Source organism: Dermacentor silvarum, chromosome 3, assembly GCF_013339745.2.
Source record: "Dermacentor silvarum isolate Dsil-2018 chromosome 3, BIME_Dsil_1.4, whole genome shotgun sequence".
Taxonomy (NCBI): Eukaryota; Metazoa; Arthropoda; class Arachnida; order Ixodida; family Ixodidae; genus Dermacentor; species Dermacentor silvarum.
In genome coordinates, this window is record NC_051156.1 from 225,819,807 (window position 1) to 225,839,246 (window position 19,440).

The 19,440-nt window shown below is 45.9% G+C and overlaps 1 protein-coding gene across 1 annotated transcript in view; it reads right to left on the reverse strand.

Moving 5' to 3' along the window:
* Window positions 1-19,440, reverse strand: part of LOC119445245 (uncharacterized) — a 120,487-nt gene that overhangs the window by 69,350 nt on the left and 31,697 nt on the right. The window contains exon 8 of the mRNA XM_037709566.2: window positions 1,004-1,137. Coding sequence (XP_037565494.2) covers window positions 1,004-1,137 — 134 coding nt within the window. The remainder of the gene's footprint in view (window positions 1-1,003; window positions 1,138-19,440) is intronic.

Below are 19,440 nucleotides of genomic sequence, written 5' to 3' on the forward strand. Positions count from 1 at the left end.
AGCAATATAACTTCGAAGAATCGCAAGCGGCAATGGCGGGCGAATGCTGCTCACCATGCCGCCAAACAAACTCGAGACATCGAACGCAAGCGACAACGGCTGACTGCGGGCATATACCGTCAGTGACGTCGTTCTCTCCGTCACAGTCGAACGTGTGTGTAACCTCTTTAAGAAACACAAAGACGTATAACCAATTATGGTAAAAAATTGAGAAATACTTTTATGAACCGTCGGGATTAACCCAGTGAGAAACACCGGGGCCGCACGTTTCAGCTTCGCTGGTTAACCATCTGTACGGAGTGCTTGGGCGGTGAGTTTTTTCCGCAATAAGGTGTTATTTTTTGCAGCTTTACGCTTCTTGAGCTGGTAGATACTGTAGGAGGAGCATAGGAAACGATATTGACAAAAGTCGTGAATGAAATATTAGCGAAACGATATTGACAAAAGTCGTGAATGAAATATTAGCCCCGAAGTTTGATGAATAAGTAAACCCTGATTAGAAACACGTTGTTCAAACAGTATCCAACCTCTCTGATTATCTAAGTAAGCGAATAGCTTTTTCACCTCGTTGCATCATCCGCGCAAGTGTGGATCACTATATGCGTCGGGCGAACCAGCGATACTACGACGATCGCATGCTTAAGACTTTAGTTGTGTATTGTTGATTAAACAATGATATAATAACGCTGCATAAATATTGTGGACGAGTAAAGGTAAATATTGCTAGCGTACCAATCGCTGATTTCTCATTTTTTATCTATAAGCTTTTCTTTGGTTGTGGTTTAGGCGTTATCAAAACGCACGAACTCCCACTCCACATCTTGCGTTTTCCTTCTTCTTCTAAGTCGAGAATGACGTCTCTTCGCAGCATATCGTGAAGCTACGCGGCCACACACAAGCAGGAATGCCCGAGCGCGCTCATTCGGTGCAGATACAGAAAAACGCTTTCGGCTTTCAACGAGAGCTATTAGCGTTCAAAGCAGAGAGGAGCGAAAGTGCTTGCAGTTTTCTGCATTCGAAGTCCCGGCACAGGTCCGAGCGAGCCTTCATACGGCAGTGGAGGATCATGTCCTGCGGTGGGTACGCCTGCTCGATCAGGTTCTTCAGGTGGTCCGCGTTGAACTGCATCGTCGCGTCCTGCGTTCCAAGCAACGCGGCTTAGACTACATTTGTGGGTATTGGAAAAACGCTGGCAATGTTTTTCGCCACACTTTTCACGGGAGCAAGACGATGCAGCAGAATTCGTGCTTATAAGCAACACGATCAGCGTTTACATGAATGCGACAAGTCGCGCATCGCATTTCTAGAGAATTGCGCCCATGTGTACGGCGGCGCAAGGTGCTAAGAAAGCGAATCGCAATAATGCGCCAGGAGAGGGTGATGGGTGAGTCGGTGTATGTAAACGATGGTGTATCGCACTGAGAAAGAGTAAAAAGAGACTTCCGCCGGCGTGTGGCTCTCCTCCACTGACCAGCGGAACGCACTCGCCGGAAATTGACTCCGGCTTGTGTCGGACGGCGGGGGATGCGGCGCCTGTAAACGCCGTCGCTTAGTATTACCGTGATGCCCGAAGAAATGCGATACGCTGTACTGTCGCATTCATGTAAACGCGGCTAAGGATGCACTTTCAAGGAAGAGAGTACTTCCCGCGTCACTCACGTCTTTCGCCGTTGGAACGGCTCAGCAGGGTCTGGGCGTCTGTCGACAGCCTTGTGTTTACACGTGCCGGGCGAACAAACCGCAGCTCGATAACGCGAACTGCTTGTTTCATTTAGACGCCCCGACGGACGTGTACATGGAACAGACTGCGTGCGCGCTATAGTTTAACCTCTTTAATGATGCACCAACTCGCCCAAACATCTACCCTTCTAAGCCAACAGAGGTGATCTCGTCATAAATCCATCCGTGAACAGAGTCTGCAATTGCGGATTAGTGATTCATTCAGCGGTCTGACGCTCATGTGTATATGCACTTTCTTCCCTTAAAAACATCTTAACGCTCATTAAAGCACGCCTTGTCCCTTTTTTATCCCCAACTATGCACACTGAATATTGCGGAGAGGGCTTGCAATAGTGTGACTGTTACATTCAATAATTCTTTCCTTTCATCAATCAATTTACGTCAGTATCAATGACACTTGGTTGGTACAAACAAAAAAAGCCATCTATCAGGCTTGACAGGGTCTGAACATTGGCAAACAGAATGCGTGATAATACAATACATGAGCAAAACAAACTGAATGGTATGCAGGAGTCAGGTCTCTGAACTAACAATTCCTGAAATGCGAGTAAAAAAAATTGACGCTTACGATAGTCCCTAATGCGAAATTTGAGCACATGCATGCTCTACACGTGTTTTCATTTCGCGATATATTGGCTGGCGCATACAATGTCTCGTGTGGCGCGACTGCCTCGTTAATCTGGAGATCGCGAGAGCCAGCGCGTGGGGCCAGCGCGCGGGTGATGCGTGGGCGCCATTCCCAGCAGCCGCCGCCGACAGCCCTCCCAGACGAGCAGTACTCTGGCATTTTCGCCGAGCGTGCTTGTGGACGACGCGCGCTACTCTACGCTATTCAACGCTACTCTGGCCGCTGGCGCCATCGCATACGGTTCGTGGTCCACGCAAGAAGTACGCAGCTTTCTTGGGCTCTGCTCCTACTTTCGCCGCTTTGTTCTCAACTTCGCGGACATTGCTCGACCCCTCATGGACCTACTCAAAAAGGATGCGGCCTTTTCTTGGGGCGCGGACCAAGCGTCTTCCTTTGCGTCGTTGATTTCTGCCCTCACTACACCACCTGTGCTGGCTCATTTTGACCCGGCTGCTAGAACAGAACTTCGCACTGACGCAAGCGGCCGTGGCATTGGTGCTATCCTCGCCCAAACACAGAACGGAGCCAACCGTGTGATAGCGTATGATAGTCGTCTTCTGTCACAGTCGGAGAAGAATTACACCATTACTGAGCGGGAGTGCTTAGCTCTCGTCTGGGCTGTCGCGAAATTCCGTCCGTACCTATATGGACGGCCGTTCGTGGTCATAACAGACCATCATGCGCTCTGCTGGCTTTCAACACTCAAAGACCCCACAGGGAGGCTCGGCCGTTGGGCATTACGATTACAGGAGTGCACGTTCTCGGTAGTGTACAAATCTGGCAAGTTACACAATGACGCCGTTTGCCTCTCCCGCCATCCCGTTGAACCATCCGACTCCACTGAAACGGACCCCGACACCTATGTCTTGGCGATAACAGACTTCACCCATGTGGCCGACGAACAACGTCGAGATCCATCTTTGCTCTCTCTTATTGACCGTCTGCAATCCGGCACCCTCGACTCTTCCCTCAACATGTTCTTGCTTCAGGATAACGTTCTTTACAGCCGCAACATGCACCCCGACGGCGCAGAACTCCTGCTCGTTGTCCCGCATCATCTGCGCAGGGATGTCCTCATCCAGTTTCATGACGCCCCCACTTCCGGGCCCTTAGGCGTCTCCAGAACTTATGATCGCATAAGACGACGCTTTTTCTGGAAGGGCCTTTATCGGTCCTTTCGCCGCTACGCAACATCTTGTGACCTGTGTCAGCGTCGGAAGAAACCTGCGACTCTACCTGCTGGTCTCCTTCAGCCAATTGACGTTCCAGCCGAGCCATTTTATCGAGTGGGCCTGGACTTGCTGGGTCCCTTTCCAATTTCCACGAAAGGCAACAAATGGATTGCAGTCGCTACGGATTATACCACTCGATTTGCAATTACTCGAGCGTTGCCAACCAGCTGCGCCATAGACGTAACCGACTTCCTACTGTACGACGTCATCCTTCAACATGGTGCTCCACGTCACCTACTCACAGATCGCGGTCGCTGCTTCCTGTCTCGTGTGGTTGACGATCTACTTCGATCATGTGCTACTCATCACAACTTCACGACCTCATATCACGCTCAAACTAATGGACTCACCGAGCGCTTAAACCGTACACTGACCGACATGCTTTCCATGTACGTTTCCGATGACCACCATGATTGGGACGTTGCGCTCCCGTTCGTCACATTTGCATACAACTCATCGCGTCATGAAACTGCCGGCTACTCACCCTTCTATCTTCTCTTTGGACGCCATCACTTACTACCCTTTGACACCTTGCTCCCTTCTGATCCGGCCTCTACGTCCACGACTTCCTATGCGCAAGATGTCATCACGCGTGCGCTCGTCGCGCGCACAGTAGCTCGCGCTCGGCTCACGTCATCGCAGACCGCACAAAAGGCCATCTACGATCGTCGACACTGGGATACTGATTTTCCACCGGGCTCTCTCGTCCTTCTCTGGCTCCCATCTCGTCGTGTCGGCCTGTGTGAAAAGTTAATGTCGCGGTACGTCGGACCCTACCGCGTGCTGCGCCAGGTGACTCCTGTCACCTATGAGATATCTCCCATGGCATCCACCTCATCGACTGCCGCACCGCGAAGTGACATCGTACATGTTTCCCGCCTGAAACTTTACAACTGTGATAATCCATTTTGATCACAACAAGCACCGGGACGGTGCTTCATCGGCCGGGGATAATGTCACGAGCAATGGCAAAGACAAAGACATTGTAGTGGGGCTGGGTCAGAGGCTCTCTTGTCGGACTGAAAACCTGCTGGAACCTGTGCGTTCTGTGCAGTCTTGACTAGGCAAGCGCTAGCCGTTCGCGGTTAATTAAATACTCCCCGTAACAATATATATATATATATATATATATATATATAAAGCAGAAGAAGAAGAAAAAGATGACACAGGTACTGGGATCCCCACAGATGAGCGCAAGAAACAAATGTGTTATGCGTAGAACTCTGCGTTATACGATCGAATATAAGATCGTCAGAAAGTGAAGTTGCTTAGATTCGACGCATGTTTAAGTTAGCCTTAGTACTGTAACTGAACTGCATAAACTAAACTGTGTGCTTGCGTGTGTTACTGCGTACGAGTGGATCATTTCATTCATCCCCAATGTCATCTGGTTCAGCGTGCTCGGCGGATGGCCTGGCACACATCTCCAGCAGTTTCCTATTAAAGAGTAACCCTCTCTCTGTGTGAACTATATAAGCTACTGCTAAGGTAAAACAATTTAGGTGTTTCTTGTAGACATGATTCAATGCAGAACAACCGATTCAATTTTTGATGTCGATATGTGGACGTTTGTTCAGTTCGAACGTAACTGTTCAAAGTGGCTGTTCGAATTGGCTGCTGTATATGTCGAAAATCGCGTGTGATAGGGAAGTAATTACAAACAATGCCGCCGGCGCAGGGCGTGAGATCAGATAAGATATAAACGGAGGGACAGTTTTCAGTGTCGATGAGCGGCCCCAATCACTATCTAGAAACATCACGTGCGAGAAAGGCAGAGAAAAGGAAGCACAGACAGGTTTTCAGAGTTGGAGAATCCACGCAAGATAGGCAGTGCTGCATAATTGCCCAACGAAAGCTGCAACAACGGCGGGGACCAAGTCACGTATAAACGCGAGCACATTTGCTTTGCGGTGCCGATTCTACTACCGTAAAAATTTCGCAGCATTGCTTTCCCTTGATGCAAATTGAACCCGATGCAGTGTGAGTCTTTTTACATCCCATAGTTGGAGCTGTGCTATTCGAACATCTGGTCTGGTGCGTTGACAAACGGCATACTCTAGCGATACTTTTTTCAGCAATACAGAACAGAAGGGCAGGTCAGTTATGGAGTACAGGAAGACCGCAGATGATTCTTTGCTGGGCGTGTCTGCGTTTTCAACTGCACTGTGGCCCAAAGGCAGCGATGGCACAGAAGCAGTGATAATCTGCTGCTGTGCATTAAAATCGATTTCATTTCATGCTCGCAACTGTGGCAGCGCCTTTTCAAACGAAGAGAGTGCAAAATGCCCCAGCGATGAAATTTCGGCCCGCATTAGGAAAACGCACGTGCTCCCGGAGCTCTCCCCTATGCGACTTTTCTCCAAGGCCCGTATAGTGGGGCGTTGAAATCAGTCATTAAAACTTGTCCGAGTAACTGGTCAGCAGTCGAGATAACTAAGAGACGATTAGAGTATCGGTGGGCGGGAAAAAAAAAGCATCGATAGAACCGGAGTCATTGCCATAGTGTAGGTAACGGTAAAATATAGTGATAGAGGTTTCGTTTAAGATCGAGATCAGACAGGCATTGAACTTGTCTTGAATAAACCAAAAGAAAGAAAGAAAGAAAGGAAGAAAGAAAGAAAGAAGAGGCCAGATGGTGATATAGATGTAGTAAAACCTGATTAAATCAAGCAGGCTAAGCGACTATTCGTCTCCACCCTGTTTCAAAGGGGGTGCCAAATTAAAATCTTTAAACTAATCAAACCTATACCATATGATTTGCATAAGAATGCAGCTTATTGGCCTTGCGCCTTGTACGTGTCGTAAAACATCCGCACCAATCATTTGTATCAAGTATTTCCACGCTGGGTTGGCTCTATATAGTCGAGGCAGTCTGCGCTCTTTAATGTGCCGGGCGCGGCGTTTTGGCGGGAATCCGAAGACGGCAACCTCTATCCTATCACGTGCCACCGTAACAAGAAAAACGGAAGGTCATCGCTGATTGGGTGCCGTAAAAAATAGCCACTGTCGCGGAATACCGCTCGCCTGTAGTCCCGCCATAACAGGAACCGAGCATTTATTCCCGTAAGCGCAAAATTGCTGGAAAAGAACGAGGGCGGACAACGGCAGGTACATTCCCTTCGCCTCCGGAAGCTTCGCGCCTTAGCGTCGACAGTTTGTCACGTGACAAGACCTTGGAGAACCGCTTGGATCGACACCAGGACGGACGCGTGACCACAGCCGACTCAGTTTCGCTGCGTCCGGTGCGGCCGTGCGTCAGTGAGACCGCTGCTTTGCTTAGTAGCGCCTTCCGCTCGCGAAAGAGCACGATTGGGTGCGTTATCGCGCAGTGTTATCGCATAGCCTCTGCGCCCTGACCTCGCTGGGCTTTGGTGTACTGTTGCTGCTGCGCTCGCTGCGTCCGCAGGAGTCACGTGGCCACAGACGGCGCTATAGGGCGCGCGCGCTTCCTGCTGCTACAGTGACCTCGGCGCCTGGCCAGCCAACCGCGGTCGCGCCGCGAAAGGCCGAAAAACATGTAAATTGAGCTCTTTCCGCCGGCTTCTCTCTCTTGTTTCCTTTCGGGACTCTCTCCGGCGAGAGTGCCCAAGGAGGGCGCTATAGCGCTTTTGATGGCATTGTTTGTCCTGCGCTGGAAGTGAGCCATTCATGCTGCCACTCAATTGCCTATTGTGGGATCTTTTTTTCCCCCGGTAAACAAACGGATGCTCCGTTCGGTTGGCGTTGAACATGCAACGCGCATAATCAGTGGCGTAGCCAGAAATTTTGTTCGGGGGGGGGGGGGGGGGGGGGGGGCTCACGTTGCAGCGTGGCCTCCTCCTTATAGAATTTGTCGAGGGATCAAATACAGGAATAATAACTGCATTCACAGTGCCATTGTATTAGATGCTGGAAACGAATTATTAAACGCAACGCACGGTCAAGTAAAATGTGCATTGTTTCATAACAGAATATATTAGTTTGTCCCAAAAATTGTGGCAGAAATAATCGATATCAATGCTCCCGCATTTTTTGTCTATTTAATAAGAAAAGAAAATATCACACGAACTTTAGAACTATATCAGTTCGAAACCAGCAAAGGAGTGCATGCAGCTGATATGAAAAACGTAAAGGCCATGAAAAGAAAATGCTGAGGACAAAAACCTCGATGACGCTGTCCTTCGTTGCAATGAATTGCGCAGGAGCAGCTGTAACCAGTCGTGTATTGTGAGTAATTGCACCGAAATTATAGTCGCAACAGTGAGTACATATAAAAAGCAGAAGTTCCGCAAAATATACATTAGAAATGCGAAGATAAAACGTGATAAAGGGCAAGAAAGTGCCGCTGGGAACAAAGTTCACTGCTTGTATACACAAAACCTCGCAACAAATTGTTACGGGGATGTTGGGAGTAAGACTGGATGTATTTACAATATATACACGAGTAGGGTTAGCGTGGTCAAGATGGCTGACCAGCAACAACACGCAGCAGCCAGTGTCTCTCGACCTTCTTCTTCTTCTCTTGCCTCCTATCCTTTCGTAACAATATGTTTAAATATACGTATAAGTCTCCAATAAATCTACGTATTTAAGCAAACGTCACTGTATATAATGCGTCAAACAAGACAAATGAACACGTTGCGCAGTCACAGATAGTAAACTTTACGCATGGAAAAACAGACGATCCTGGCAAGAACAAAACCATGATCGCAGAAATCGTGATATGTACTTGGGCCATGCGGCGGTCGCGACAGCGCCACATGGGTAGAATAATACAGGAATAACGCAGAAATCAGTACGAAAATGTGTAATTTAACTGCCTGCAGAGCGGCAACAAATATTCTGCACCCAAAATTAAAGGAGGGTATTGCTTCGGTTCAAAAAAGAAGTAAAAGCAGGTAGCTAAAAAGGAAAGAAAAGGCGAAACGAAAGCCACAGATGATGCGGCAAGTTGAACTACCCAATATCCGAGTGTGTTTGTTGGGAAACGCCGCGTGGGCCGGGCTTTCAATGAGCAAGGTCGGTCAAAATTGGTTATTGGTGTCCTCGTAATTTTGATCAAGATGCTAACTGTTAGAATAAACGGCCAAAATTTCTGCAGTTTTAAAAGCTAATGAACAGTCATACGTTTTCATAATTACGAGTTTATGGACCTGAAGGAAGATAACTTTTACTTGCATTGATTTTTGCTGCTTCGCTATCTAAAGGACAAACTTCACTCGGCGGGGAAGTTAAGCGAAGCGGTCAATGACTTCGGACACGTTGATGCCGACGTCTCTGCGGGCGTATAGAAGCGCCAGCCTAACCATGCGTTCCTCAGACATTGTAGAGCGCAAGTAGTTTTTTAGTAATCTCATGTTAAAAATGTTCTCTCTGGGCTGGCAGTGGTCGCAGGAAGGGTGACTATAATCTGCAGCAGTTTGTACACATTTACATAAAACCTGCCGTCGCAATGAGATAGGGCATCTATTCCGGTGCTACTAAAAACACACCTCTTTGCACAAACAGTAAGCTGTTCGATTGTAACAATATCCGTCATTTCGTCAGCAAGTATGGAGAAGCAGCCTGCAGCATTTACTTTTGCATCTAGGCTTTCTTTGATAATTTCATCACGAATTTCTATAATTTGGTTTTCTACATCTGGGCTTAAATACGAGGCATTACTGGGGCAACTTTCCAAATGGTTCTTCAGATAGGTATCTCCACAATCGACTCGCATGCGAAGAAGCGCTCTGAAGCGCTCTATTTCAGCGGGGGATTTGTTTAAATCCATAGGACCACTGTCCCTATATGGCCACGGAGAGCCAGACCTTGTCGCCCGCAAAAAAGAACTGCCTCGATAATAGGCCGTTAACTTTCTTCCGTTTTCTCTTATCTTACTTTGCCTGCCCTGGTCCAGCTGATCGATCTCATAGGGCGCGCTTCCTGTAAATGTTTGGAGAAAATTATCAGCTGCCAGCTGACAGCCACGGTGATATTTAGCATTTTCGGGTGTGTGGAAGATTGCGAGCGCGTGCTTCCATTTCTGGAACGGCTTGGACACGAGGGCTCCAGTGCGCGCATGTTGTCCTAAGTTTATAACATTAAACCTATAAGTTACAGAATTGAAAATCTAAAGCACTTCTTTGGAAATGCCAGTGCACCTTTTGCGTCAAAAGTTTATGAGAACTTTATACCCATAAAGTTTCGTAATTGAAATCCATGCGCTCCGTAGATTCCGCGGCCGCTGCGAGTTGTCGCAACGCGCCCGCTCGCTATCGAAAAGCCCTTGAAAATTTGTGCTCGGATGGGGCTCCTTGCGTTATGTGACTCCAGGTGCTTGGGCGTTGCCACGAAATCCAGTCCGAGTTGGCAATGTCCGTGCCAAAATGTCTTCTCGAGTGTGAAAAAGACATTGTAGACAAAATCCCGAATGATTCCCGGCGCCGGTGGTTGTTTTGGACGGCGGTGCATGCCAGCACGAAAAAATTTCGCGGGGGGAGGGGCTGAAGCCCCATTAGCCCCCCCCCCCCCCCCCCTTGACTACGCCCCTGCGCATAATATGTCTCGGCGTTGTTGGTTCTTCCTTCTTTTCGTCAGCAAATCAACAGCGTGCGTGAAAGACAATGTTCAGTTGTGTAATTATCAATTCTCACTAATTAACTTTATTATTAAACCAGCTTAAGGTGTATGTAGGATGTAGTAACCCTGTCAAAGGCCTTGGGCTTTAAGGATAGTAGAAGAAAGGCTAATGAATCTGAGGTAGAGAATAGTAAAATATAGTTAGAATACGCAGAGGCAGAGAGCATAAATAATATATTTTAAGGCAATACGTTTTTAGCAGGTTTGATGGGTCCTAAGGGCAGATAATAAATGCGGGAGGAAGGTAAAATTAACGAACTTGCCGTCATCTGCCACCACACGTTTCAAAGGGGATGCGTGTCCGTCCGTCTCTCCCTCCATCCGTCCGTTAATAAATCATTCAGTCAACCAACCAATCAATCAATCAATCAACCAATAAATCAACCCATGCATGCATCCATCCGTCCGTCCATCGATCAATCAATCAATCAATGCATCCGTCCGTCCATCCATCAAATGTTCAGACACGTAACCAGGATATCTTTACAAATTATTTAAGAGGTTGCAAGAACTGCTAGAGCAGTTCTAGTAGACAAACACAAATACCCCAGAATGTGGATGCAAATGGGAGGGAGGGATGCGCGGTATGTATATAGACGCTGCACTGTATGTGTATGATGAAGCCTCGCAAATTCTGGGGCCGCGAGTAGCACCAGTTCGGCAGTGGTACAAGGCGGTGCACGCATCAAAGAAGACGGCACAACAGCAGCATCTCTTGTCCTTGCGTAGCGGTGTTGCGCTACCTTTTTGCAGATAAATACTAGAGGCTTCGAATACGAATCGAATATTAGTCATCAACTATTGGTATTCGTATTCGCAAATGATCTGTTCGGCATTTTCGAATATCGAAACTAAACAAATAATTCGCAACAACCAAATGTTAAAGTCAGCTTTTACTGTGCTCCTTCTGATAATCGAAGTTATCAGAAGTAAAACGACGACAAATATTTTAATTGAAATGCAGAAACAACATCAGTATTCCAAGCTTTGTTTTAGTTTTCGCGACGGAAGCCTATAAGACAACCTGTGATTTTTGCTTGCAGTCTGTATTTTAGTTTTTCTTGCAGTCTAGTCATGTCGCAGTTTTATCTTTTCGGCTACAACCAGTGATGTACGTTTTTCTTGCAACTGTCCTTTAACATGTGTCTACGGCACACAAGTCCTTGAGTAGCTTTTTTGTCTCTATTTCCACAACTTCTGATCTTTTTTCAACTATTATTTCGCGTTCTTGGAAAGCTAGTCTTACAGCAGCCATTTATTCTCGGAAATCTTGTTTGCAACCAGGCTCGAATAATGTTGACAGGCTATTCGTGCAGTTCCCTTATTGACAGTTAGTGATCTTGTCTTTAAAACTGATCCTTATTGTCCGTGATGTTTGGCTGTCGAATTTTTTTTTTTTTTTTTTGCTAGTTGATACAAGATGGGTACCTGATGATACCGAAATAGATATTCCTGCTGTAAATATATGCTTCTGCGTTTGACTATCCAATATATTCAATTCGATATTGAATGCTTACTATTCGTAGTCGATTCGTTTTCGAAAAAGTTTGTATTCGCCCACCTCTACTTTAAGTCATCAACTAGGGCATGCGCGAGTTCCAGGAATTCAGATGGTTCTTCATCATTGGACAGCAAGCTCTGGCCTGCGGCTTACGACACGTTCACCTTGACCTCTCCCCTTGCATCCCCGTTCCTCAAATAAATGAATGAAGAATTAACTTGAACAAGAAAACTGCATTTTGTGGATGCAGACAGGTTCGCACGTAGAGGTTACTTTCCAGTGAAAGGGAAAGTTGGAGTCAAGAGAGAGAGTGAGACAAAATCATAGAAAAGACATGGACGTTAACCAGAGGATATCTCCGGTTTTGCTACCCTGTACTGAGAAAGGAGAAATGAGTTTAGAAGATTGAAAGAACGAACACCGCAGAACAGTCCATTAGGGCGCTGTCACACAGTCTGTGAAGGCGCCACGAAGTAGTAAACAATGTCAATGCCCCACTCACCGAAAAGAAAAAAAGGAAAGTAAAAAGAAAGGAAAGGAAAGAAAGCCCCATAGTGCGCAGTCACAATTTGCCGCACAATCCAGTGTCCTTTAGGAAACGCAACAACGCCTTCATGATGGCTGGTGCTGATGTCTTGCCAGCATCCAAGCTTAATTTTGTTTTGCGTGAGTGGGCGCTCGTGCAGCTGGTACAGCGAGGCTGAGAGCGCTGCTGTTTGCTGGTTGAAACGAGGGAACACGCAAATAAGGTGCGCGATTGTTTCACTGCACCTGCAAAATTCACAAAGTGGGCTACTTGCCATTCCAATGATAAAGGAGTATGCATTTGAAAACGCCACTCTACGCCATAAACGGACAACAAGGGTGGAACCACGTCGTGAGAGGTCAGAAGGAATACGAAGTTGTAAATTAGGGCAACTTTGCTGTCACTTTACCTTGATCCCCCTCCCCTCTCTCCCCAGCGTAGGGTAGCAAACCGGATCTTCCCATCTGGTTAACCTCCCTGCCTTTCCCCTTTCTTCTCTCTCTCTCTCTCTCTCTCTCTCTCTAGGACTAACTCTATGAAGGTGTGCGCTTGTAAATTCGGATGAATTCCACTGATAAAAAGTTAGTTGACGCGCTAGCGCTCCAAGTTTTTTCGCTGCGTCGGATCCCGAAAAAGGGATTGCAACAGAGTTAACGCTGTCGTGGCCAGATTGGGAAGCTGCGTCCACGTAGCCATGTCCATGGATGCCGTAGTGATTAGGCAGCCACTGAAATATTATCTTGTGTGCTTTGTCAATTGGTCGAAGCACACGAAACGTAGGAAAAGTGTTTTAAGCAGTTTGTAGACCCCATACCGGCAGATTATTATAAATGTTTATAGTAGAAGATTTCTTGCTATGCGGCCACTACACTGACGAAGATACGTTATTATTAAATGCGAAGCACTTCTGGGCGAACATTTGCCACTTTAAGAGTTATATCTATCTATCCATCTACCCGTCTGCATGTTCATGCTCTCATGGTCGTTTCGTTAACTTGGTAGGCTCCCGCGCACACTGCTTAGCATAACATCGATCCCCACGGGGCATGGGATCTGCCGGCTTTTTTGAAGATGGCTTACTGTGGTAAAGATATCATGTGGGATCATTTGAACAGAATGGCTCATTTGATTTTAGAAAAAAAAATTAGTCGTACACCTTGCTGCACCTCATCATTAGGACATTATTACTGAAACATAAAAGGCGTTTTTCTGAAGCATGCGAGATGTCATACAACAGGCTGCTTTATCTGCTGTGCAGAATACGAAGCTACTACGTGCGCATTTATAAAGCTGACCCAATTTCTTGGGAGATTACACATTGTTCAAAGTAGTCTTCATTCAAAGCATTCTTTGGCTCATCCCAGGCACATTGCGGTAGGTGAGTAGCTAGTCTCCTGTCGCCTCGTTTTACAGAAAGAAAATTCAAGTGTCCGATGATGGTATTGAACGCCGAACAAAGCAGCCCGATGCTCTAACCGTTAAGCCACATTTATTTTTCTTTATCGCCTACGCTTGCTGATAATACAGTCATTATTATTATTATTATTATTATTATTATTATTATTATTATTATTATTATTATTATTATTATTATTATTATTATTATTATTATTATTATTATTATTATTATTATCTCATCTTCTTTTCCTATTTTTGTTATTTCTGAAACTTGGCTGTGTGGTGACATTTCGTCTTCAGACTTCTTTCCACCGCACTACAACGTCTTCCGCAGTGACCGGGACTTCAGTGGATCTCAACAAAAAGGTGGTGGCGTGCTGATTGCAGTTGACAATTCACTGAGATGTGTACGGCGCATCGATATAGAAAGTGTACAGGAGTCGATATGGCTAGAAGTTAGCTTAGCCCGATGTGAAAAATTGTTGATTGGATCGTTCTATGTACAGCCGAATATTTCCCCTGTTTTGTATGATGAGGTCATCTCTTCCATTGAAAGTGTAATATCCTCCCATAGTAAGCACAAAGTAATTCTTCTTGGTGATTTTAATACACCAGGTATTGATTGGAACACACTTAGATATTCTCATTACAATCATTACACAGAGAAGAAATGCAGCCTGTTGTTGGACTTTCTGTCTTTCTGTTCCCTTCAACAGCATAACTTAGTCGCCAATTCCTGTGGCAACGTCTTAGATCTTTGCATCTCGAATGCTCAGGTTTTAGATGTCTCTAGTTCCGAAATTTTCCTTGTGCGTACCGATAAGTTTCATCCGCCACTAAAGATAACTGCCTCTGTGTCAGCACTGAGGCAGAGCTCCTCCAGTGGCGTAAATGAATCCCCACGCTTTGCTTTCAAGCGTGGTGATTATGTTGGTTTATATAATTCCTTGTCCACCACCGACTGGTCACTGGTTACCGACAAAAGCAATGTTAATGACCAAGTAGATCAGTTTACAGAGCTTGTTTTGAGCAGTATGCGCAAATACATTCCCCAGTACAGGCCTAGACGCTCTAGATATCCCCACTGGTTTTCGTCTGAACTCATAATTGCCCTAAAGCATAAAGATCGCGCACACCGAAAATCCAGAATTACGTTGCCTAATGAGTACAGAGAAGAATTCCGCTTTTTTCGGGCTCTCTGTAAACGTCTCTATAAGCGGGATCAAGATTCATATATGGCATTCTTGGAAAAAAGCGCCTCCGACCGGCCGGCAGAATTTTGGCAGTATATCCGTAAGCGCTCCGATAAACATGGAGAGGGTTTTCGCTTACTTGACTCTAGAGGGGCAGAAGTCCAAGCAGTCGCGGATTGTTTTGCAGCCCATTTCTCTTCCTTATATAAAGATGCAGGTTTCAACGCTGATGTCAGTCAGCAGCACACGACGGTTCCTACATCTAGTGCGGTGCTGTTTGATGAAGAGCTTGTCCACGAATGCCTTAGGCGCTTGAAGCCTTCCCTATCCTGCGGCCCTGACGGCATCCCTTCCGCAATTCTAAAAGCTTACGGCAGTATATTTGCTCCTGTATTGACATCTATATTTAATAACTCTTTGACTACTTCCACTTTCCCTCACATGTGGAAAACTGCTCGTGTTTTTCCTGTATTTAAGTCTGGATGTAAATCAGATGTGTCGAATTATCGCCCAATTTCTCTTCTCTGTGCTACGTCCAAGATTTTTGAGCTTGCTCTTCACAACATATTGTCTTTTACTGTGAAGAACTCGCTCATTCCGAATCAGCATGGATTTCTCACCGGCCGCTCCACTATCACAAATCTCGCAAGTTTCATGACACAGATCTCCACGCCGGTACTTCAAAGGGGGCAAGTTGACACCATTTACTGTGATCTCAGCAAGGCTTTTGATGTAGTCAGCCACTCGCTGCTTCTGATCAAGCTTACGCACCTTGATGTTGACTCGTCAGTTGTGAATCTCTTGCGCAGTTATCTTCTTGATAGATCGTGTTATATTAACGTCAATGGCCAAACATCTTCTTCTTACTTGGCAACTAGCGGCGTCCCTCAAGGGTCAGTATTAGGACCACTCCTTTTTTTAATTTTTATTAATGACGTTCTTTCTGTTATTCGGAACTCTTCTTTCCTTCTATATGCCGATGACATCAAGATTTTTAAGAAAATTCACACTGTTGATGACTGTCACGCCCTGCAGTCTGACCTGTTTTCCTTTTCTAAATGGTGCAAGGATAATAACCTTACCTTGAATGCTGCTAAGACCAAAGTCATGACTTTCACACGCAAAACAGCAAGTATTTCTTTTTCTTATTCTATAGATTCTGTGCCGTTGTGTAAGGTCTGCGAGATCAATGATCTTGGTGTACTTTTTGATGCAACCTTACACTTTTCGGCTCACACTAAACGTGTTGCAATGCGGGGTATGCGCTCTCTTGGTTCTGTACGCAGACTATCGAGGGAATTCAAGTCTCCTACACCGTTCCGCAAATTATACACAACCATCTGCCTTCCTCAACTCGAATATGCGTCGGTCGTCTGGAATGGCTCTTCTAGATCCAACAGTGACATTATAGATCGTGTCCAGAAAAAGTTTCTAAGCATATATAATCACCGCTTTGCAAACCTGGACATTGCACCCTGTACTAGCACTGTTGGATTGTCATTGCCTTCGCTTCGCGACCGACGTAATCGCGCTGACCTTCTGTTTCTCTTTAAACTCCTTCACGGTAACCTCACGTGTCCCGAACTTCTCAGCTGTGTCATGTTCCGCATCCCACGCAAGATCACCAGAGAACATAGACCTTTCCATGTGCCTGCCTGTCATCACGAACACTCAACTGTCCACAGAATACAGAATCTTTATAACGCTTACTTTCGTCAACTTGATATCTTTCATAACTCCTTGTCATCGTTCTTGTCCGAGCTTTGCCTTGTATTATAATATCATGTATTGTTCAAGCGTCCTTCTCCTCCTTTTTCTTTTGTATTTACTTTGCGCTTTGTTGTCCGTACTCTCTTCTTTTCACAATTTTTATTTTTATTCATTTATTTTTTAATGATTTTTCCCTGAGTGTCTTGTTTTTGGTTTGTAATGTATGCGTGCGCCAGCACTCAGACCTTAGGGTTGTTCCTGGGCACGTTAAATAAACATGATTGATTATTATTATTATTATTATTATTATTATTATTATTATTATTATTATTATTATTATTATTATTATTATTATTATTATTATTATTATTATTTGAAAACATATACACAGGAAAGAGAAAGCGAGAAGCAAGGCTGGCAACTGCCACCACAACGCCTGCCTACTCTTCGGAAAGGAGGAGAGAAACATAGAAGGAAGAAGGAGGGGAGGAAGGAGGAAAGGAAGAGCGAGATGACAAGTCTCAAAGAATAAAGTACAACATACAGTAGGGCCCATCCCTGCAGGTCAAGCTATTAAAGAATGTAAAATAAAAGAAATAGTTGCTGGATTACAAACGTTCCCCTAAGTTCGTTGCTTCTAGAAAAGTAAGGAGAGCATACAGTCATATTTACAATAATAAGTCAGACTAAACCATGTCAGTTCTGAATTGGCCAATTCAGAAGTTTCATAGTTCTTTGAAGCATTCAAGTGGCTCCCATTCGTTGAGCCATTCTGGCAGAGGATTTTGCTGTCACGCATGCTTCCCTCTTTGAGACGACGGGGCGCATACGTCACATATCTACAGCTAAAGCACGTCGCTAGTCTCGATTAGGCCGCAGACTTTGCCACTCTCTGTTGCGTGTCAGCTTCTCTCTTTCTTGCTTCGTGGCAGCTAACGCTTTGAGACGCTGTATTAAACTGCACCGTCCTCGGGATCGGCCTAGGTCGCAACAAAACGGGTTGTAACGTTTCTCACCAGAATGAAACAATAATTATAAATCAATAAATTGCCTTAGCGCCGTCGCCGTCAAAGGATGTTCCACATCCACCGCCAAGTGGTGGCGGTGGCTTACACTCCCAGGGTTAGTTCTAGTCGATAACCATAAATACCCCGGAAAGTGGATGGGAAACGGCGCCGCGGTAGCTCAATTGGTAAGAGCATCGCAAGCGTAATGCGAAGACGTGGGTTCGTATCCCACCTGCGGCCAGTGGTTTTTAATCTACTTTCATTTCCATTTATCTATCATTTAGTTAATTCAATTAAGAACTACATATAATTTCACCTATGCTGTGTTTGGTGTCATTGATTGTTGCCTACTTGTTGGCTTATATATGATAAGCTCTTGTTAGTATCGTTTCTACAGTTCTACAGGAAGATTATTCCAAAGACTAACGTCATTGCTTGCAATTTTTGTTTTGCCATGTAGAGACTCTCTGTTGAATCAAGCAATTGCACTTCATTACACCCAGAATGTGTAAGCAATGATGACAGCAATGTTCCTGTCCTTAATGTTGCGTCGAAGCTCGCTGTCAAAAGGCAAAGTGATACAACGCCCGGTACTAGCTTCGTGATTCAGTGCTGTTTGCCGGGACTCGGTGACATGCACGCACACCAAGAACATTTATGAGCACGAGCCCCCTCCACGATACAGGAATCGCTGCGGCGATTGCGCGGCCTTGGGTGCGAACAAGGACGCCGTCTTACGAGGCGTGTCTCCTTGAGGCCTCCTGATAACTCGAATCTGCTCCCCCGCCCCCTCTCCTGGTCTTGGTATCCCAAAGTAAACGTTCCTTTCAGCTTCCCGCCAGTGGCCCCGCTCTTGTTTAGATGGCGTCACTGTGACCAGGGCTGCCGCTGGATTTTTTTCTGGATTCATTGGCAAATCCTCCTCTCCACTCGCTACCCACGCGTCACCGCCAGCCTCAGGCCCCTCGCCCTCACAATCCAGCAATGCCTTCGAGATAGCAAGCGTCCTTCACTGCCAGGCACAATTTAGAACCCTTGACCGTCGCCCCATTGTTGATGCCCGAGAGACAGTGCCCTAGCTATGCTTCACTTGTGCTGTGTTCACTCGTTATTTTCAATAAAAGCTGCGAAGAAGTCAGTGTTCGTTGCCAGTCATGCTACTACTCTTCCTAAACTTAGCATAGTGTTTGCTTTAAAGGGCATATATATTATCCGCAGATGATAATCAGTGGCGTTGGTGGTGGCCTTCCAGTAGACAAATTCAACGTGAAAGATAAACCCAAGATTTCTCTGCCATCAAATGCCGATAAATATCCACATCGTCGCCTGTTCAGAATGGAGGACAACTGCAGCGTTTGATGTTGATTACCTCTGTTGAAATATCAGAATAGAAATGCAGGTTTTGTAAGTTACCATCAGGCAAGGTCTAGTTTAATAGCATTCAGGTGTGTCAACCTAATTTCTACCTTGTACACCTTAATATTTCAGCGACAACGCTCGGTGAAAAATCACAGCTACCAGCGCACACGTGTTGTGCTAACGTTTAGTAGCTGTGGAAAAGAGTGTAATTGCCGCTTTGACAAGGCAGTTATGACGCTCCCACTTTTCTTATTTGAATGGAATAGTTACACGGGCACAATTGTTACTGTAATTATTTACGACATCCCACGAATAAACGCAAAGCCGTCGTAGGAGGGGAGTCTGGAATAACATATCGGCCGATAGAGATTTGTAAATTGAGTAAAAGTCACAGTACGTACACAAGGGATTCTGCGCCCCGCATTCATCGGCACGAAGCAGCCAATGCCAGAGAATAACGCCACAAATTTTTGCTCAGCGGCAGAGCGCGCTAGCTGCTGAACCACTGCAATGTCCAGGACGGACGGACGGACCGAGAAGATTCAA